The 23038-nt window shown below is 36.3% G+C and overlaps 2 protein-coding genes across 6 annotated transcripts in view; both read left to right on the top strand.

Annotated features, from left to right (window-relative positions):
* The window catches only part of LOC127880012 (coiled-coil domain-containing protein 112-like), a 175059-nt gene extending 154940 nt beyond the window's left edge, over positions 1 to 20119 (top strand). The window contains exon 15 of one of the 4 annotated variants that reach the window (XR_008049380.1): positions 19993 to 20119. The gene's annotated coding sequence lies outside the window, so the exon portion shown is untranslated. Of the gene's footprint in view, positions 1 to 18471; positions 18534 to 19213; positions 19263 to 19527; positions 19888 to 19992 lie in introns of those variants that run through there. The other 3 variants (XR_008049383.1, XR_008049381.1, XR_008049382.1) reach the window with 3 other exon arrangements.
* LOC127880010 (U3 small nucleolar ribonucleoprotein protein MPP10-like) overlaps positions 4086 to 23038 on the top strand; it is a 31650-nt gene continuing 12697 nt past the window's right edge. For both annotated transcript variants that reach the window (XM_052427207.1, XM_052427208.1), the window contains exons 1-8: positions 4086 to 4202; positions 8197 to 9016; positions 9530 to 9705; positions 10572 to 10701; positions 12798 to 12939; positions 13853 to 13920; positions 20533 to 20670; positions 22609 to 22719. In XM_052427207.1, the coding sequence (XP_052283167.1) occupies positions 4120 to 4202; positions 8197 to 9016; positions 9530 to 9705; positions 10572 to 10701; positions 12798 to 12939; positions 13853 to 13920; positions 20533 to 20670; positions 22609 to 22719 (1668 nt within the window). In that variant the 5' untranslated portion in view covers positions 4086 to 4119. The remainder of the gene's footprint in view (positions 4203 to 8196; positions 9017 to 9529; positions 9706 to 10571; positions 10702 to 12797; positions 12940 to 13852; positions 13921 to 20532; positions 20671 to 22608; positions 22720 to 23038) is intronic.

Genomic DNA, 23038 nt, shown 5'->3' with positions numbered 1-23038 from the left:
TCATTAACTAGTTATATAATTTTCCGCCGAAATACGTTGAATAAACATCATTCAGATTTTTGAAAATAATGTCTATTTTTGTGTAAAAATCGCTTTGTATCTTGATTGATTTTGTCGATGGTATGAGATTTTGCTGCACAAAATTGGTAGCAGTTTGAAGGTAAACCATCCTTTTAAGCAAATATGTAAACATTTTCAATGTGGCACTCTTCGTTTAGTCAAATTTGAGTTCAATGCTAGGGGTCCCACATTTTTCAAACTGAAGCCTCTACATGAACCTTAAATATAAGTTGCTGCTCGCTCAGCATCATTCATGTCAACTTATTGCTCTCATGACAGACTGAGACAGTTATCTCATCGGGAACCCACGCTATTAGCGGATGCCGATGGAATGTTATTTGTTTCAGAATGCAGAGAAACTCAAGAGCACGAAGGCAACAACGTGTTGAATGTCATGGCTTCACCTCCATGTTCGAATCGTCACCAAATATTTAAGATTTGTAATGGGGATAATTTTGGTGGCAGATCAAACGTTCGTTTTATGTGATTTGAAACATGATGCGTTGATCGTGCTGTACAATCACCAACCTCCGCGCAGAGATTTGACTGGAACCAGCACGATCTCCACACAGAGCTGTCATTCCTTGCTCTCACGCACACACATACATGCAATCAACACGCAGAGTTGTCGTTCCTTGCTCTCACATACAATTTGATCCAGCAATGCTAGTTCCTGTCAAATCTCTGCGCGGAGGTTGACATACATGTGAATGTAATGTAGCCGTCGTGCAAGAGATTTGAACCAGCATAGCTCGATCAAATCCCTGCCGGTAAAACCAACCTCGTGATGATAGCCGAGCCACGTGGTGATTGTTTTTTTTTTAATTTGAACCGAAACTTATACACTATTTTCAAAATATAAAAGAAATGATTCTACTTTTCATAATATAATGCAAAAAAATCTGGAAGGATTTTCTTGTGATGGCAGAAATTGAATGTGAGAGCATTGAAAGAAAACTGCGTGGAGATTGCATGGCTACGTTTACGATCGACCTATAGACATTCGTCTTATTATACACTGACGCTTTTAGTGAAATATTCGAAAATATATCATTAAAAATAGTTTTTCCTTAAAAAATAAAATGTGTGAAAGAAAGTAATTATTTATCGAATACTTCCATTTGCAGGTTTAGCACAAGAAAATCACATCTGCACGTGGTCCAGAAGTGTTTTGGCGTCTTGGACGACTGACTGTAATGTACGCAACCTTGCATAAAAATTCACAAAAATATCATGTGCGAAATTTGAAGTTGATAAAAGAGATGCGTTTAAATTGCAATTTAGTATGCTGGTCTTTTTGATCAAAAATGCATCACTTCCTTGTTACTTCAGTGTATGAGATATATGGCCAGTGTCGCAACGGGTCTTGTTGTTAGACGAGTATTATCTATATGAGAAGCGAATTTATGGGAAAACGTGCAATCCACACTGGCTAATCATGGACGACACTTTCGCTCGATTGGTCATTGTCGGCTCGGGTACTACTAACATGTACCCGGATACTCTTTAGTGTTCTTACATCTACCCCGGGTACGGTAAATATACTTAAACGTACCCGGTCGATATTAGACTGTACCCGAGTTGTATTCCCGCCCAAAATCCGATGTCGTAAAACGAGCTACCGATTATCTTAAACGAACTTCTCTTTTTAAAAACTGCATCAACATGTTTATTGAGTATGAGTTTCGATAATATAGAAGAAATTTTACAGAAAAAATGACATAAATGTGAATATAATGAATTTAAAAAACATAGCGGACAACGACCGATTTAGCTTTAAACTTCCCGGGTACGTAAGAATACACCCGGGGTACATGTAAGTAGTTCCCGAGCCGACAATGATTTTCGCGCAGACAAGACAATCTTTTAAAATAAAATACCATAAAAGCGGAAAGTATCGCATACGCGCTTATTTTTATTGGCTCTAAAATTAGTTCACTGAACGATTTTTGGATATGTAATATCAGTGGTTTATATGTCATTTGTACAGTTGTATTTTGTTTGAAAATAAAACAGGTTTAATGCTATATTTCAATCTCATCGGAGTTCCAATTGTGTTTGTTTTTGATTATAAGACCTCCAATTAATACTGTTTAAAAAGTTATTGAACGCCTAAAAAAGCTCTTACTTAATCCGCAAAATAGCCACGTTCCGAAATGCCAACAGAGCAGTTTTCAATCAATACGCAGTAAATGCAACTTGCACACTTTGCAACACAGAACCTGAATGAAGAGTGCATTGTATATACGACCGATGCTGTGAGAAACAAATACAGAGCCTGTCTCCATGAGAGCTTGCGCCTACACGGAAGATAAGAACCGCTGGAGCTAGTGAACAACGCAACGAGTATCCATTTACTTCGGTGCCGTGAGCTAGCAAAGGGGTCATGATCACCTCAAGGCTTAAGGGTAATGCTAACGCATATTCGCGATTTTATACTTTAATGTATATGCTTTTAACTTTAAACTTTTACCCCATATGCGTTAGCTACTACTATGCTTTTAAAGGGACTGTCCAACAGATTAAATCGTCGTTCGACGCGAATCGATATTTTGGGAAACTGCGAGGATTTCTTATATAGCTAAACAATACATTCGCATTTAACGTGAGCGTGGATGGTCGAGTGGTAAAGTCGGGAGATATTTTACTCCAAGCTTCCATGACTCTAGGGGTCAGTGGTTCGAGCCCTGTGGAGGTTAACGTTTTTTCTTCTTTTTTTTAAATTGTATTCTTATTTTTTACTGGAGATTTTTAGTTCAAATGTTTAAATTTATCAATATAAAGCATTTAAAGCAGTTAATGACAAGCTTTAATACATGCCAAAATCTGTTTGACGGCCCCTTTAAACAAAGATTGTGTTATACTATAGACTGTACTTTACGGAGGCACTATTCGACAAACTCTGTATATATCTATTTTATTGTGCCAATCCGGCGTTCCGTATTATCTTTTAAGTCTGTGTACCGGATTTATCTTACGTTTTATGGTGATGGACACTCATTTTAACATCCGGCTACTTCATATAATGTACAAAGGCATTGTTTATGTTTCTTACTAAGGATTCTTAAACAGTCCTTTTAATTGTTTTAACTTTTTTTTTATGTCATTCCTTTATAGCTTATCTAGATAATACTCCTTTAAACATTTATATATAAGCGGATAGGCATTTGTCATGGTTTTAAATAACATGCTTGCTGTTTTACTGTTTAATTGCAATGATGATGATGTCTTTTACCTTAATACTATGCCTCCATTACAATTGTGTAACTATCATGTAACTTACATTTCTTAACATTGTAGCTGTTTTACAGTTGTTTTATTATATACCCTTGTTGTACAATAGTCGGTTCAAAAGCACACATTAGCTTATGTTTGTATATGTTGATGTCTTGCCGACTTTAAATAAAACTTATCGCGTACGTATATAATTGTGTGATTGTGATGATTCATTCTTCGCGACAGCATCCGACACTACCAGAGGCCGCCGACCTTAAACTAACAAGGGCAGAACTACTCGTTCTACACCTTGAGTCCGGGCCTCGATTACTCCGACAAGTCAACGTGGGAGGGTTCGTCTAAAATGCGTATATGACTCACACTCGCGAATATTGGCGAATATTGGCAATATTGATGATTTTCTGCAATGTTGTTTCTTTAAACAAATTACTGTATTTATGAAAAATATACATAATGTGTTAAACCTGTTAACATAAATAGAGCAATTTACTAGACATTATCATGTTTCCAACTCTAAAGTCATGTTCGCGAATATGAACATTGTTTTTAGGCTACACACGACCAACAATATAACCACGACGACTCCACAATACAAAATGTCACGAAAAAACACTCAAATGTTCAATCGATATTATCAGTATTAATATATTAGGAAGATTTTTATTCATAGAAGGATTTCTATACATAAAAAAATGCTAGAAAACCATTTTAAAACAGCCGATATATGTTCATATTCGCCCCTTTCAGTCATATTCGTGAATAGGAGTCATATACGCCCTTTAGTCGTACCAAAGGGGGTCTCTTACAACAACAACAACAACAATGGCTGCTCCCACGGGGCACGCATTATTTACAACATTTGATGATATTTTACCTTTGCTTAATAGACCTGAAGATTTTTTAGTGTAAGCAATTAATATTGAAATCGATCATTATGATATTTGATTGATCTGCTTATATATCAAAACTGTGTTTAAGGAAATTGCTAAAGCTATGGTTGTAATGTATTTTCGCGTTATTGTGTCATGTAACAAATTATTATTATTTATAAAATGAATTTAGTTCAAGCCGTTACTATTGTAGTCGTCTTAATATTTTTATATATCTGGCTTGTCACATATTTAATGTGTCACATTTATGTTCATTCAAGTACTGTTTCTATCTATGATTTATGTCAAGATCTATTTGCAACTGATAAAGGCGTTTTTCATGTAAACTCTCCGCCAGGAATACATGCTGCACTTGTTTTCTGCAGGGCTTTTTCACCATCTTTGTGAAGTGGCCTTGGCACCCTCATATTGTGAAAAAAATGCAAACTGTTCAAAATTATGAAAAATGATTAGCGAACTGTTCATAATTAAAACAATTTGCATGATATAAGGTGTTGTAGAAAAAAGGTATTAATCAATGTTTCAAACATATCATTGTGTTATGAAAATGTGTAAGTTTTTGTCATGGAAAACGCCTAGTATCCCACATTTGAAAATATGCATGGACTATCTCCCAAATCATCCGCAAGATGGATCACATGTCTTATTAACCAAACGTGATACATTGTTTATCTCTGGATCCTTCGTAAGATAGATAATATTGGCAAGTTAAAACTGTTTGTTTTGAGCATTTCTCCACAAAAGACATGCAAATTAATGTTGATGGTAACAGGTATTGTGCTTGTTAAAATATATTAGGTTGATTGAACTCGATTTTATAGACATTATGTGATTGTGAGGCATAATTTTTTGACATGAAAAGTCTTTACCACTTAGAACTTTTAAATGTACATACAGCGATTTTTTGGCCCAATAGGGAAAAGTACTTGTACCAGCTGAATTGGGAAAAATGTGTGCGAAAACCCCTGAAATTGGGAAATTTTGCGTTACAATGTCTTCATATTGGGAAATTGGTGCATTTGATGTTTTGTTCTCCAAAACAAAACAATTTGTTTGTTTGTTTTGAAACCACCAATTTGGATTTGTATGACAGCAATTTGGAAATTGTCGTGTTTTACTAATTGGGAAAGTGCCATTTTCCGGTAATTTAGATCACAATATACTTTATATTTTCCGTATATCATTCAATGTAAAAGCAACAACTTTGAGCGAAATTAAATGCCGCTTTTTGCACATAGAGATTTCCATAAACATACCTTTTTTTAAAGGACATTCTAAGCTGAATTAATTAAAGCAATAAAAAAGGTATGTCATGTACAAACCAAGAAAGAACTTGACACAAACCAATATTTTAATTTTTGATTTTTTGGACAGAAGTTTTGAATATTATTTTTTTGCTAATTGGGAAAGTGACATTTTCCAGTACTTAAGGTCAAAATATATACTTCATATTTTCTCAATATCATCAATGTAAAAGCGACAACTTTAAGTGAAAATAAATGCAACTTTTTGCACATAGAGACCCCCCATAACCATGCCTTCTTTAAAGGATATTTAGCTAGCTTAATCAATTTAAGCAATAAAAAGGTATGTCATGTATAAACCAAGAAAGAATTTGACACACATCAAAATGGATTGTTTTTGCACCTTCTTTTTCTAATGGAATGTAACCTGTTTCAGGGCATTTTTTTAAAACTATACTAGTCATTAACTTTATCATGTTTCAGATATTTAGTAGTGAACAACTTAAGTACTATCACTATCTCCATAAGATAAAATCAGAACATTTATTTTAGTCTAAAGTGTAAAACATGCCTTCGAGTAAACTATGGTTATTTTTTTAGAGAGTACAGCTTTACATGACTCGATTATTTAGTATATTGTAAAAAATTGCTGACATGTACTCATTAAAGCCCTAAGCATTTAAGATCTATGTCAAGATAATAAAATTTATTGTCTTGGTACCTGTTTTGGTGACCAACCAGTTCAGTGATCTTTTTATGCCTCCACTTGTGGGAGTACCGTAATTACTTTTAAGTTTTCGGACACTTAATTTTTTTTTCTCGAAAATTTAGATAGGGAAAAAACAAAAATTACATGTGTCTGAAAATTTAGAGACAAATATTAAATGTACGAAAATTATAACTTTATTGAAATAAAAGCAATAAATAAATTCACAATAGTGTTTCTACATTGGAATAAATACAGCTTCACAGCTTTGCTAACTCTTAACTTATACAGAGCAAAAAAAGTAAAAACATTATACATACTGCCTCCTTAATAGGAAGATATCATTTAAAATGCTGTTGGGTGAAGCGATTGTTTTCTATCGGTATACAGGGTTATTTACCCAATTATGCAAATGTTATGGTCCATTGTCGTCAGGCATGGGTCTCCCAGATTTTATGACCTTAATCCATTTTTAAAAATCCATGATCAAAGTGTCGAAAGATAAGCGAATACAGTGCAGAAATCTGGTAAAGTAGCGCTGTAAAATATACTGTCCCAAAATTTAGACTCATTACGGATGGACGGAAAGGCGCATGTCCGAAAATTAAGTCACCAAAAATAATTGTTTTGGCAAAATAGAGGTGTTTCGAAAACTTAGAGTGTCTGAAAACTTAGAGTAATTACGGTAATTAAGGATTGTGTTTCAGTCTGTAAGTCCATCTGTACAACTTTCTGATATGCCTGTACATCCCGAAGCTTGTGTTTTGAAGATTATGAAACTGTTACCTTGATGATATTTCCTCCTTAATGTGTGTTAACACAAATATCTGTGTTTCTTTAATATCAGCCTTATCTTTTTGCAAAGTTTTTTTTCCTTAAATGTCCTTCTTATTTGATAAAACACATGACAGTCACAGTGATTTGTTTTCCCATTCGGGAAAAGTCGAGGTAACACGGAAATTTGGAAAAGTTAGCCTGAAAATCCCTGGTTGGGAATTATGGGTCTTTTTAATTGCTTGGTACTGTACTTGCTAAAAAGGAAAAACATTTCAATATTCTTTTACATGTCATTTTGTTTGAAATGTTCAGTTTCAGTGCTCATTTCATAAAATTGATACCCAAGTTAAAAGCTCTAGCCCAGGGTTAATGCTGGGGTGTAACCTCTGCAGGCAAAATAATTGATTATTAAGCAGCTTTCAAACACTGATTGCAGCTGCTCATCCAATCTAAAATAATGATAGAAATTTCAAAATTGAATAAATTGATCAAAAATGCTTTTCATGAACTTAGTCCAATGGTTCAGTGTAACTTAACCTTATTTGACCTGATACATGTACAAACATAGTCAATATATACTGCAACCTAAATGTATAATCCATACCTGTAATCATCAGTTATTGACATTTCATTTGTTGTCCTTACTCAGGGTTCTCAATAAATTTTGAGCCAACAGGCCCAAATGTGAAACCAAAAGGCCTTCTAGTGGGTTCTGGGGGGCATGCTCCCCCTGAAAATTTTAAAATTGAGCACTTGATTTCCTGCATTTTGGGCCATTTTATGGCTATTTTAGTGGTCAACCAGGCACTTAAATTTGAGCATTTTTGTATGCATTTTATGAATTTTAGCTTTTTTAACTAACAAAAGATAAATGGAAAAAGCTCTTTATTACTTTTGTAAAATTTTAACTCAACATGTCATGAACAGAATGCCAAAATATTTATACTGCTTTTTGACCGATTCTAATATGCGCCTTTTCATTGTTGTTGTTGTAATGTGTTAAGGGAGATACATGTAATGAAGCGACGTTTTTGCTTAATAGCAAATAGGAGCTAAATTACCGAAAATACACGCAAATTTCGAAAAGTCAATTGTCGATTTTCCAAATCTGAGCGATTTTTAACCGCCAAAATCTTATTTCAAACAGCCGATTAGGCCGGCGGTCGGCTCTTATAGAGAACCCTGCTTACTACTTGGAAATAATTGTGAATGTATGTAATGTTTGATAAGTGTTTGTCAAACACTGATGATTACTTAAAGTATTGAGCATCCGTTTTTTCAGGAATAAGAACCACAGTTCAAAGGACTTCACAAAAGCATTGAAATGCATGTATGATGTAGGCCACTCCTCAAGTTCCATAGTGTTTCAGTCTGACAACACCGTAGCAGAACTCACAGTTGCTGGCTTTGATGATGAACAGATCTGGCAGCAAATTGACTTGGAAAACAATGAGGGAATCAGAAAATTGATATCCCTTTCATCTACTTTGCTTACCAGCAAAGATAAGTGTATATTTCAAACACAAACAGAAAACAGTTCAAAGTCTGGGAATCTGTTGGCTAAGGAGGATGAAGTTAAAGAGGATTTTGATAACAGTGATGAATTTCAGGATGAAAATGACTCTGATTTAGGTTCAGATTTGGAGAAAAATGATAGTAGTGATGAGGAAATTGATTCAATAGATAAAAATGACAAATTCTTTGATTTTACTGGTGATTCTGATGAAGATTTAAATTATGGTCCATTAGGTTCAAGTGCTGATGTGGAAGACAAAATCTTTGAAGCTAGTGACGATGATGGCAGTGACAATGAGGATTTGGAAAAAAATAATAAGAAAAGGTCAGAGAAAACAGACAAGAAGTCAGTTTCTTTTAAAGAAGATATTGAGAATACAAGAACAGAAACTGCACAAAGAAATCTGAAAGGAAAAAACAAAGGAAAAGACAGTGTTGTTGATGATGCATTTTTCAAGCTTGCTGACATGGCGGAATTCCTGGATCGAGAGGATCTTCGAGAGAGCAGAAAAGGTGCGGAGAGGGAAGAGGAGTCAGACAAAGAAGAAGACATTGATCTGTTTGGGGATATTGACTCAAAAGATGAGGTTTGTCAGTTAATTAATCAGGGAAATCACTTTCCACATTAACTGGACTTTCATTAAGAAGAGATTTTCTTTAAAGAGGAAAATTCCATAACAGCCGAAAGTGTAGTCCCTGATTAGCCTGTGCAGACTGCACAGATTAATATAGGACCACACTTTAAGGACATGCCTTTTTGTTTTGTAGCTTATATGTTTATGTGTGCTCTGACAATACATATTTACAAATAGATTCTGTGAAGTGTCTCTCTTAACTGACTTGAACAAATATTTTTTCTTACACATTTGTGTTCAAATTAAGATATTTAATAATATTTTTTATTATTATGTTTGTGTTATCAACGTTGAATTGCTGAGAATTCCAATAATTGAAAAACCTTTCCATGCCCACCCAATGTGTGTTTGCACGTATCGAGATGATGTATTTACCAAATATCATTATGCATAAAAAAGCTTATGTATTGTTTCCTTTTGAATAATTGTAAAATGAATATGATAAATTTTTTAAAAATCTTTCAGAATCTCCACTATGATGACTTCTTTGACCCGCCAGATATAGACGAGGCTAGTACCAAGCCTGGTACCAAAACAGGAAGCAAGTCAAAGAAGAAAGATGCTGAGGGAGACAGTGATGAACAAGAAGACGAAGATGAAGAATATGAAGACATCAGAGATGAAAAAGATCAAGATGCTATGTAAAAATAATGCTTTTGATTTTTAGGTCCCCCCGGTAAAGGTCACATGAAACGGTGTCAAGAAATTGGTTTCTTATAATCAATGCTTTACTTAGGACACATACAGTTTACTTAGGTGAACAGTTCAAAGGTCTAAGTAACAATTACTACTTACAGGAATAAATAATGTCTTTGAACACTATCAACACACCCACATCACCTGACCTCATTGTTGCCTTGACACTGTCCTTCTTTTGTACTTAGATATATTCAGATGGTCAAAGGAATCCATACTGATAAGGCATATATAGGATCTTGCATGAGTGGTCGTTTTGTATTGAATTTATTAAACGAGTCATCTAAATAAAGATAAAAACGAGGCTTGCCGAGTTTTTTTCTTAATTTAGATGACGAGTTTTATAAATTTAATACAAAATGGCAATGAATCTAAGATTCTATTTATAACATGACCATCAATTTTCTCTTTATTTTTTGCTCTTTTCACCTTTTTATTCACATTGTAAAAGAGTTTAACTGAAGAAATTCGCTGGAATAATGACGTCATTTCGGCACAAAAATGACGTCATTTCACAGTTATATAACTAGTGTAATAACACCCATGTAATAAACAAAATTCAGCATTACGTTATTTCACTCCTGGAGCGTAGGTCATGTTATAAATGTGTTTATTGAATGCAGCATCTTGTTTCTAACCTAGTTCTTTACCAAAAGTCAAATCTAAATGCATTAAGCCTTCTTGTTGAAAAACTTGAACAGGCTGAAACCGCACAGGCTAATCTGTGATGACATCGAATGCAAATGCATTAAGCCCAGTTTTCCCACAACACAGCTCCTTTATTGATTCTGTAAGATTGGTCCCATTTCAGCCGTGCCCGTCAGGCGATACAGAGGAGCCTGTTGTCAGACTCGGGTAGCGAGGGAGAGGATGTGGCTGATATACTTGGAGGGGCAAGGAAAGCAGACGAGAAGTCGACCTTTGAGATACGACAGGAGAAGGTGCGAGATCAGCAAAACAGGGCTTAAAGCATGTGCCTAAAGTCTTGCCCCAGATTAGCCTGTGCATAGGCTTATCAGTGACAAGACTTTCGGTCTAATTACAAGATTTACCGGTAAATGAATTTTCAATTCGATTAGCCATTGAGAAATGTCAGAGACGTGTGATGTTTGTGGTCAGATATAGAGTCAATTTGGTATGTGAGTCTACCTTCATGATTTACAAATGTAGTGTGAGTCGCATTCCGGTCCATTGAATTTTGGCCAAGTTATGGGCGTTGGACTTGGAAATGTTCTTTATAAGAGCGCAAATATTCAGATATTGAACTGAATATTTAGTACATGAATCTACCTAGATGACTTACAGATGAAGTGTGAGTTTGTTCCATTCCATTGATTTTTGGAGAAGTTATGGGCTTTGGACTTTCTATAATAACCGTTTTCCGGAATTTTTTAAGCAACACTTTCAGATATTGAGTTGATTTTTTAGCTCACCTGAGCACAACGTGCTCATGGTGAGCTTTTGTGATCGCCTTTTGTCCGTCGTCTGTTGTCCGTTGTGCGGTGTCAACATTTGCCTTGTTAACTCTCTAGAGGGCACATTTATTGTCCAATCTTCATGAAATTTTGTCAGAAGATTGGTCTCAATGATATCTTGGATGAGTTCGAAAATGTTTACGTTTGCTTGAAAAACATGGCTGCCAAGGGCCGGGGCATTTTTCCTTATATGGCTATATATGGCTATAGTAAAATCTTGTTAACACTCTAGAGGCAACATTTATTGTCTGATCTTCATGAAACTTGGTCAGAAGATTCATCCCAATAATATCTTGTATGAGTTTGAAAATGATGCTGGTTGGTTGAAAAACAGGGCCGCCAGGGGGCGGGGCATTTTTCCTTATACGGCTATAGTAAAACCTTGTTAACACTCTAGAGGCCACATTTATTTTCCGATCTTGATAAAACTTGCTCAGAAGATTTGTCCTATTGATATCTTGGATTAGTTAAAAAACGGTAACCTTTGCTTGAAAAACATGACTGCCAAGGGGCGGGGCATTTTTCCTTATATGGCTATATAAGACTATAGTAAAATCTTGTTAACACTCTAGAGGCCACATTTATTGTCCAATCTTCATGAAATTTGGTCAGAAGATTCGTCTTATTGATATTTTGGATGAGTTCGAAATGATTACGTTTAATTGAAAAACATGGCTGCCAATGGGGCGGGGCATTTTTCCTTATATGGCTATATATGGCTATAGTAAAATCTTGTTAACGCTCTAGAGGCCACATTTATAGTCCGATCTTCATGAAACTCGGTCAGAAGATTCATCCCAATAATATCTTGGACGAGATCAAAAATGATGCTGGTTGGTTGAAAAATATAGGCTACCACGGGGGCGGAGCATTTTTCCTTATATGGCTATAGTAAAACCTTGTTAACACTCTAGAGGTCACATTTCTTGTCCGATCATCATGAAACTTGGTCAGAAGATTTGTCCCAATGATATCTTGGATGAGTTCGAAAATGGTTTTGGTTGCTTTAAAAACATGGCCACCACGGGGCGGGGCATTTTTCCTTATATTGCTTTATATATGGCTATAGTAAAACCTTGTTAACACTCTAGAGGCCACATTTATTGTCCAGTCTTCACGAAATTTGGTCAGAAGATTGGTCTTAATGATATCTTGTATTAGTTTGAAAATAATTATGTTTGCTTGAAAAACATGGCTTCCAAGTGGCGGGGCAATTTTATGTTAACACTCTAGAGGCCACATTTATTTTCCGATCTTCATGAAACTTGGTCAGAAGATTTGTCCAAATTATATCTTGTTATCTCAGGTGAGCGACTTTGGGCCTTTCAGGCCCTCTTGTAATGTGAGTCTGCCTACATAACTTACAGATGAATTGTGAATTTTGTTTCGATCCATTGATTTTTGGCGATGTTTGCCTTAACAATTTTATTTTTAATGCTTCTGTGGGGCTTTAAAGCGCAGTAGGGGGCATTGTGTTTCACAAATACAGGTCTCGTTATTTACTTTTTTTCTTCAGTACATGGGTGGAATAATATAGTGATTATAATGAATGTGTCACACAGCTCAAGAAGAAAATCACGGAAATGGAGTTAAAGCTGTTAGCTGAGAAACCATGGCAACTTAAAGGGGAGGTGAATGCCGGAAAGAGACCTGAGAACAGCTTACTACAGGAAAATCTACAGTTTGAGTATACAACTAGGCTGCGTAAGTCATAGTTATGGAACAAATGTATACAGTAGTTAATCAATTATCAGAATAGTTGTAAATTTTTAGTTTTAACAATTTACAAAACAAACAATAATTTAAAAACATTTTCTCAAGCAACAATATTTTAGTTGCTTAACAACCAATATTCTATGCCAAGTTGTTGAGTGTTATCAATAAAAGTGTGTTTTATATATAACAGATGTTACCGGAAAGATTTTGATGCCATATATAGAATACTTACACTTGATAAAAGGTTATATACTGCAAAATGTTAGACTTATGGTTATTTTAAACATTAATTTATCGTGTTAAAAATGGAAAAACTGTTTGCATTCTTGCTGTTTATAAACCACCAGTGTTTATAAACCACCAGTGATTACCATTTACAATGATTTGCCATTCTTGTAGAAACACCAGAGTGACGTTCAGAAATAATTGTTTTAATATGGAAAAAAATTACTACTTTAATTACTTTCTTTTGCTGCAATATGCTAATTGAGAATATATCAATCCAAGAAACAGTCAACTCATCCACTTGACTGTTTTTTCCCTTTATTTTAAGGTTCTACAAATACGGGGTACTCTGATTCTAATTATGAGAAGCTAGTTGATGCACTATTCTAAAAGATATGGACTGTGCTCTGTGAAAAGGGGGTTTAATGCATGTGCGTAAAGTGTCATCCCAGATTAGCTTGTGCAGTCTGTACAGGCTAATCAGGGACGACACTTTCCACTTTTTCCATATTTTTGGTTTAAAGAAAGTCTCTTCTTAGCATAAATCCAGTTTAGGCGGAAAGTGTCATCCCTGATTAGCGTGTGCAGATTGCACAGGCTAGTCAGGTATGACACTTAACACACATGCATTAAACTCCTTTTTGCAGAGGGAGGCTCATATTGATGTATTTTGCAGCTCCTGAGATAACGGAAGAAACAACGAAGACACTAGAGGACCTCATAAAGCAAAGAATTAAAGACAAGGTGAATGAACTGGAGCCTGGCTCTCAGATAATGGGGTTTAATGCATGTGCGTGAAGTGCCATCCCACATAAGCCTGTGCAGCTCACACAAGCTTATCAGGGATGACACTTACAGCATATAATAGATTTTTGCTAAGTAGAGTCTTCCTTTGAATGAAAAATGCTATTTAATTGTAAAGGGTCATCCCTGATTAGCCTTCTCAGATGCACATGAATTAAGACCCTTTTTAGCTCACCTGAGTACAACGTGCTCATGGTGAGCTATTGTGATCACCTTTTGTCCGTCGTCTGTCATGCGTCCGTCGTGCGTCCGTCGTCAACATTTGCCTTGGGAACACTCTAGAGGCCACATTTATTGTCCGATCTTCATAAAACTTGGTCAGAACATTTGTCCCAATGATACCTTGACTGAGTTCGAAACTGGGTCATGCTGGGTTAAAAAATAAGGTCACTAGGTCAAAAAAAGAAAAACCTTGTGAACACTGTAGAAGTCACATTTGATGCCCAATCTTCATGTAACTTTGTCAAAATGTTTTTCTTAATGATATGTTGGTTAAGTTCAAAAATGGTTCATGTCCATTGAAAAACATGGCCGCCAGGGGGAAAGGCAGTATTCTTTATATGGCTATAGAGAAACCTTGTGAACACTATAGAAGTCACAATTTTTGCCCAACCATCATGAAACTTGGTCAAAACATTGGTTTCATTGATATCTCGGACGAGTTCAAAAATGGTCCAGATCGGTGAAAAAACATGGCCGCCAGGGGGCGTGGCAGTTTTCTCTATATGTATATAGTGAAAACATGTGAACGCTCTAGAAGTCACATTTTTGGTCCAATCTTTATGAAATTTGGTCAGAACATTTGTTTCTTGGATACGACGGTTGAGTTTGAAAATGGTTCGGATCTGTAAAAAAACATGGCCGCCAGGGGGCAGTGCAGATTTGCTTATATGGCTATAGTTAAACCTTGTTAACACTCTAGGAGTCACATTATTGTCCAATCTTCACGAAACATGGTCTGAATATTTGTTTTTATGATAGCTAGGCTGAGTTTGAAAATGGTTTTGGTCTGTTGAAAAATATGGCCGCCAGGGGGCGGGGTAGCTTTGCTTATATGGCTATTGTGAAACCTTGTTAACACTCTAGAAGTAACATTTATAGCCCAATCTTCATGGAACTTGGTCCGAAGATTTGTTGTTTTGATAGCTTGGCCGAGTTCGAAAAAATGGTTACGGTTTGTTGAAAAACATGGCCGCCAGGGTAGCGGCAGTTTTCATAATATGACTAGAAGTATGAATATTAAAACCATGTTAACACTCTAGTTGTAATGCGGATGTTGGTGCGCAATGAAGTGATGATGATGATGATGATGATGATGATGATGATGATGATGATGATGATGATGATGATGATGATGATGATGATGATGATTTTGATGATACTGGTAGTGGATTAAGAAACATTAACCACAACCCAAATATCTAATTATAATTAGTGCATAACTCAAATTAATTATTGCCATTACTTATGATGGTTATCTATATCTTTGCAGAACTTTAACATAGTGGTAAAACCAATAAAACAACAAGAAGAGTTACATATGAATCTTATTTGACTTTTCATTCACTTATCCTAGGCAACTCATGATATAAAACTCATTTATATTTCTATAAAACTCAATGCTTGCATTGTTGCCAGGTGATAATTGTGTAACACTCCTGGAAATTGACACCAATTAACTAGGCACTTTCATCAAAGACCTTTGTGTTGATGTCAGATGGAAACTATTAATAATATAGATAAGACATTACAACGTGAAATGTTTTACCCCTACAATTTTCAGTTAGTCAGTATTTGTGTGTGATTATGAACGATTTGTGATTTTAGCAGGATTTATTGTTGTTTCAATTGGAAATATCAATGCGAGGTGAGTCCTAAAATTGTTCCAGTTGTTTAAAAACAATTTGTCAAAAATGTGAACAATTTGGTTGTAAAGAAAACAACAACTTATCACATCTTTTAAGAAGCAGAAACAGCCGTTTGAAGAAAAGTTGATTTGCATTTGTTTTTGCAAAAATAATGTATTTATGCTTCAGATTTTTTGTGCATTGAAATTACAAATAGTTTGATAGTTGTTTTGATTTGATACATTTTCAAATGTCTTGTGTGTGTTTACTTCTATACAAGTGATGTTTTGTACTATAAAAGATCAATATTGAATTTCTAGTAGCTCTACATATTCTCATACTCATTTACCTTTTTATAACTGACTTTGATATATGATAACAATTCAACATATTTTATTTAATTATGCAAAAACTATTTTACAAAAACACAATCTCTTGAACAAATACGGTTGTTTTCAGTATCTAAAAGTGTTCTTGCTAAACAGATTGTAAACAGTCATCCCCTATAAGATGCTGAGATGCTTATCTCATGATCTCAAATTTGGACAACAATTTGTTAAAAACTGTTCCATTTTCTTTTGCTGATGCTCATTATTAAATTACTGTCCTCATATTACTTTTATCCAAAATAATAGCTTTGTCGCAACAGGTAACAAATGTCTATTTAATTTTTTTTAAACACACACACACAAAACTACTGATAACGCATATATGTATATATCTGCCGAAACAGCAACCCTTTTCTTTTCACCAAACAACGTTAACAACCCTTGTTTCCTGGATACGACGGTTGAGTTCAAAAATGGTTTTGATCCATCTAGTAACATGACCGCCAGGGGTGGCGGGAGGGTCATTTTCCTTATATTTAGATACTGAAAGAGCCTGTGAACACTCTAAAAGTCACATTTTTTGGCCAATCATCATGAAACTTGGTCAAAGCATTGGTTTTATTGATATGTCAAATGAGTTTGAAAATGGTCGTGATCAGTAGAAAAACATTGCCGCCAGGGGATGGGGCAGTTTTCTCTATATGTTTGTAAGAAGCATTTTCCTTATATATATATATTTAAAATAAATCTGGGTAGAAAAACATGGCCGCCAGGGTGGGTGGAGTAATTTTCAATATAGGCCTATTGTGAATACTTTGGAACACCTTATTTTTAAAGTCAGTCTTGTCATACTAATAACTTAAAATATTTGCTGAAGAGTTTTAATCTTTGTTTCTTTCCATCTAAGTCTCTCAGGTGAGCGACCCAGGGCCCTTTGGGGCCTCTTGTTTCTCAAGAGTTTGACTCATTAAAAATGTTCACAGTTTTACTTTGGGTGATGTTGTCTAACCAATTCTTGCTTTTGTAGAAAATAATTGCAAAACAAATTGCTTTCTCACACAGGTTTTTACTTTAGTTGCAATTATTCATATTTTTGTAAGAACATTGTGAAATTTCATTTTATTAAAACTGGTAAATGAAACCAAACATGCAGGTTTGTGTCTGATAGCTCATTCCATATCTGACAGTGTGAGCCATGTTGATTTGCCATTTCCTTTTATTATACCCCCACAAACGAAGTTTAGGGGGGTATGTAGGAGTGAACTTGTCGGTCGGTCTGTCTGTCGGTTCGTATTAAGTGTCCGCTCTCTTATTCAAGTAGATTTCATCCAATCTTCACCAAACTTGGTCAGAAGTTGTATCTATTTGATGTCTAGGCCAAGTTCGAACATGGGCCTTGCCGGGTCAAAAACTAGGTCACGGGGTCACTTAGTGTGTTTTAAACATTCAGCATGTTGTCAGCTCTCTAATTCAAGTAGTTTTCATCCGATCTTCACCAAACTTGGTCAGAAGTTGTATCTAGATGATGTCTATGCCAAGTTCGAACATGGGCCTTGCAGGGTCAAAAACTAGGTCACGGGGTCACTTAGTGCGTTTTAAACATTCAGCATGTTGTCTGCTCTCTAATTCAAGTAGTTTTCATCCGATCTTCACCAAACTTGGTAAGAAGATGTATCTACATGATGTCTAGGCCAAGTTCGAACATGGGCCTTGCCGGGTTAAAAACTAGGTCATGGGGTCACTTATGGCGTTTTAAACATTCAGCATGTTGTCCGCTCTCTAATTCAAGTAGTTTTCATCCCATCTTCACCAAACTTGGTCAGAAGTTGTATCTAGATGATCTTAAGGCCAAGTTCGAACATGGGCCTTCCGGGTCAAAAACTAGGTCACGAGGTCACTTTGTGCGTTTTTTAACATTCAGCATGGTGTCCTCTCTCTTATTCAAGTAGTTTTCATCCGATCTTCACCAAACTTGGTCAGAAGTTTTATCTAGATGATCTGAAGGCCAAGTTCAAACATGGGCCATGCCAGATCAAAAACTAGGTCACAGGGTAACTTAGTACGTTTAACACACTGAGCATGGTGTCCGCTCTCTATTTCAAGTAGTTTAAATCCGATTTTCACCACACTTGGTCAGAAGTTGTAACTAGAGGATGTGTAGGTCATGTTCGAACATGGGCCATGCCGGGCAAAAAACTAGTCACGGGTCACTTAGTGTGTTTTAAACCTCACCATGTTGTCCGCTCTCTAATTCAAGTAGTATTTATCCAATCTTCACCAAAATTGGTCAGAAGTTGAATCTTGATAATATCTAGGGCAAGTTTGAATATGGGTCATGCCAGGTCAAAAACAAGGTCACGGGGTCAATTAGTGCGTTTTAAACATCGCAATGTTGTCCGCTCTCTAATTCAAGTAGTTTTCATCCAATCTACACTAAACTTGGTCAGAAGTTGTAACTAGATGATGTCTAGGACAAGTTGGAATATGTGTCATGCCGGGTAAAAAACTTGGTCACGAGGTATCTTAGTGCGTTTTAAACCTCACCATGTTGTCCGCTCTCTAATTGAAGTAGTTTTCATCCAATCCTCACCAAACTTGGTCACTAGTTTTATCTAAATGATCTCTAGGCCATGTTTGAACATGGGCCATTCCGGACCTAAAACTAGGTCACGGGGTCACTTAGTGCGTTTTTTAATATCAGCATGTTGTCCGCTCTCTAATTCAAGTAGTTTACATCCGATCTTCACCAAACTAAGTCAGAAGTTTTATGGAGATGATCTTAAGGCCAAGTTAAAAAATGGGCCTTTGTGGGTCAAAAACTAGGTCAAGGGGTCACTTAGTGTGTTTTAAAAATTGAGCATGGCGTCGGCTGTTTTTTGTGAAGACGCCATGCAAAATCTTATGTGTCAATGCGGCATGTGGGGATATTCGTCACGTCTGTGACAAAGCTCTAGTTCAAGTAGTTTTCATCAGACCTTCACCAAACTTGGTCAGAAGTTGTATCTAGATGATCTTAAGGCCAAGATCGAACATGGGCCTTTCCGGGTCAAAAACTAGGTCACAGGGTCACTTAGTGTGTTTTTTAACATTCAGCATGGTGTCCTCTCTCTTATTCAAGTAGTTTTTGTGCGATCTTCACCAAACTTGGTCAGAAGTTTTATCTAGATGATCTGAAGGCCAAGTTTGACATGGGCCATGCCAGATCAAAAACTAGGTCACAGGGTCACTTAGTACGTTTTACACATTGAGCATGGTTTCCGCTCTCTATTTCAAGTAGTTAAAATCCGATCTTCACCACACTTGGTCAGAAGTTGTAACTAGATGATGTGTAGGTCAAGTTCGAACATGGGCCATTCCGGGTCAAAAACTAGGTCACGGGTCACTTAGTGTGTTTTAAACCTCACAATGTTGTCCGCTCTCTAATTCAAGTAGTTTTTATCCAATCTTCACCAAAATTGGTCAGAAGTTGTATCTTGATAATGTCTAGGGCAAGTTTGAATATAAGTCATGCCGGGTCAAAAACAAGGACATAGGGTCACTTAGTGCGTTTTAAACATCACAATGTTCTCGCTCTCTACTTCAAGTAGTTTTCATCCAATCTTCACCAAACTTGGTCAGAAGTTGTATCTAGATGATGTCTAGGTAAAGTTTAAATATGGGTCATGCCGGGTCAAAAACTAGGTCACGGGGTATCTAAGTGTGTTTTAAACCTCACCATGTTGTCTGCTCTCTAATTCGAGTAGTTTTCATCCAATCCTCACCAAACTTGGTCAGAAGTTTTATCTAAATGATCTCTAGGACAAGTTTGAACATGGGCCATTTTGGCCTAAAACTAGGTCACAGGGTCACTTAGTACGTTTTTTAACATTCAGCATGGTGTCCGCTCTCTAATTCAAGTAGTTTACATCCGATCTTCACCAAACTTGGTCAGAAGTTTTATGGAGATGATCTTACGGCCAAGTTATAACATGGGTCAAAAACTAGGTCAAGGGGTCACTTAGTGGGTTTTAAAAATTGAGCATGGTGTCCGCTGTTTTTTGTGAAGACGACATGCAAAATATTATGTGTAAATGCGGCATGTGGGGGTATTCGTCATGTCTGTGACAAAGCTCTAGTTTTGGCTGCCTCAGTTGGATTCAGACAATGGCTGTTTCAATTCCCATCCCTTCCACACAAATTGTTTTTGAATTGGTCATAAAATTATTTCTACGTCTATTGTTCCCCTACCCCTATTTAAAGAAGGGCAGTTAATACTGTCATTAAAATGAACTCTTAAAACTGTTTATAAACCAGATTACACAGAAATAGTGTTCAATTGTTAGCCATGTTTATTGGGATACCTGTTGCCTTAATCTTCTTTCATGTTTCCTGCTTAGGCATGGGATGATGTGGAGCGTAAAGTGAAGCAGACAGAGAACCCGTTTGAGTTCAAGAAGCGGATCACTCTGGACCAGGAGAAGAGCAAGATGAGTCTGGGAGAGATATATGAGCAGGAGTACCTCAAGCAACAGCAGGTGGGGGATCTGGGAAAACAGGGCTTAATACTTGTGCGCAGTCTGCACAGGCTAATCAGGGACAACACTTTTCGCTGTTTTGGTATTTTTTATTGGAAAGAATGCTCATCTCATCGAAAATCCTGTTTAGGGGGACAGTGTTGTCCCTGATTAGCCTGTACAGACAGCCCAGAATAATCAGGGATGACATGTTACGCACATGCATTATTAAGACCAGTTTTCACAGAGCAAGACACATATACATTTGCCTTAATTTTTCCATCTGTATGATTTTTGTCACCTACCGGTTTCACCAAAGGGGACTTAAGGTTTTCGCTCTGTGTGACCATCGGTCCGTCAGTCTGTCACACTTTTCTGGATCCTGCGATAACTTTGAAAGTTCTTCATAATTTTTCATGAAACTTGAAACATGGACAGATGGCAATATGGAGATTATGCACATCATTTCATTTTGTTCCTACATCAAGAATTATGGTTGCTATGGCAACAAATAGAATAGAAATACTGCTGAAAATGGTGGATCCTGCGATAACTTGTAAAGTTCTTCATATATTTTCATGAAACTTGAAACATGAATAGATGGCAATATGGACATTATGCAAATCAATTAATTTTCTTCCTATGTCAAAAATTTTGGTTGCACTGGCAACAAATTAAAAAAATAATCTGACAATGGTGGAGCCGGTAGGGGACATATATTGCTTGGCAATAGTCTTGTTTTATCTCGTTTAACTCAAATAGTAATGAAGCTAAATACATATTAAACTTTTTAAATATGCTAATTATCATGTAAACTTGGGCACCTGGGTATTTTGGTTCAGTATTTTATTTCATATAACCAAAGTTATAGCCTTTTGGTGGCCCTTTTTTTGCAAAAAAAAGGAAGAAATGTTTATCTAGTTCCCGCGTAACTTGAAAAGTATCGCGGCTACAGTGATGAAACATATAAACCATATTTCCTTTTATAGTAGTTTTTATAGAAAGGGGTAACAGTCAGATTAAGAAATTTTTAGCTCAGCTGTTTTCGGAGAAAACCCGAGGTATTGTCATAGCCAGCTCGTCGTTGTCGTGTCATTCGCCGGCGTCGTGCTAAAACCTTGACATTTTGCTCTACAATCAAAGTGCTTCCACCTACAACTTTGAAACTTTATATTATGTAGATGCACCTTGATGAGTTTTACACGCCACACCCATTTTTGGATCACTAGGTCAAAGGTCAAGGTCACTGTGACCTCTAAAAAAAAAAAAATAAAAAATCTGACAAGCTTTCGCAGCCGAGGGTGGCACCCGTTATGCGGTGCTCTTGTTTTTTAAGTGGTGAGTGTTTGCTGTTAAACTGATTTTAGCCAAGAGGATATTTATTTCTCTTGGTCTGCTATGGTTTTTACTCATCAAATACCAAATATAATGCAGTGTTAGGCCCCAGTTCTCAAGAGTGGGAATAACCCTGCAAAACTTGATTATTATACAAGCGTGTTCATTGTATTTGTTAAAAAATATTCAGAAAAAAAAAGTGTTTTCTAAAGCACAGTGTATACTACATGTAGTCCACAAGAATCTTGAAAAGACCCACAACATATACTGCTGGATCTGCTGTAACTATATTATATATGAGCCATGCTCTTGGAAAATGGTTCTTAATGCATATGTGTCAAGTGTTGTCCTATATTAGCCTGTGCAGGCTGCACTGGCTGACCAGGGACAACACTCTCCGCCTAGACTGGCTTTATATTTAGAAGGGACTTCCTTTAAATGAAAACTCTTTTAATGCATAGAGTGTTGTCCCTGATTAGCCTATACGAAATGCACAGGCTAATCTGAGACAACACTTAAAGCACATACATTAAATCCTGTTTTGTTTCTCAAGAGCAATGAGCATATTTAAAAGGTGCAGGTTTAGATTTCAGGGCCCTGACATACCCTGACTCCTTATTTCAGACTGAGCAAGTGGAGAAGACAGACCCCGACCATGACTCCATCAAGAAGATGATGACCTCTCTCTTCATTAAACTCGACGCCCTCTCCAACTTCCACTACACGCCTAAACATGTAAGTTAGTCAGTGTTTGGCTTGTAGGGCATATACAGGTCAAGTCAGATAGTGTTTAAGGAATGAGCTAGAAACCATATGATTCCCTTGTCCATCAAAACTTTAGTCTCCACCAAGGGCAGGGTAGGGTCGATTAAAAGTTGTGTGGTTAAAACCGGTTTAAGGATGCAAACCCCCATGGTTTGCACAAATATATTCTTACAAAATAAACATAATGTGAAAAAAGTAACTCATTATTTCACACAGGTTTAATTGAATTCTAACACTAAACGCGACTTGTCTTCTATAGACAAAGAAGGAAATCAAATGTGGGTTATTT

Source organism: Dreissena polymorpha, chromosome 4, assembly GCF_020536995.1.
Source record: "Dreissena polymorpha isolate Duluth1 chromosome 4, UMN_Dpol_1.0, whole genome shotgun sequence".
Classification (NCBI taxonomy): Eukaryota; Metazoa; Mollusca; class Bivalvia; order Myida; family Dreissenidae; genus Dreissena; species Dreissena polymorpha.
This window is presented reverse-complemented; position numbering and strand designations above follow the sequence as displayed.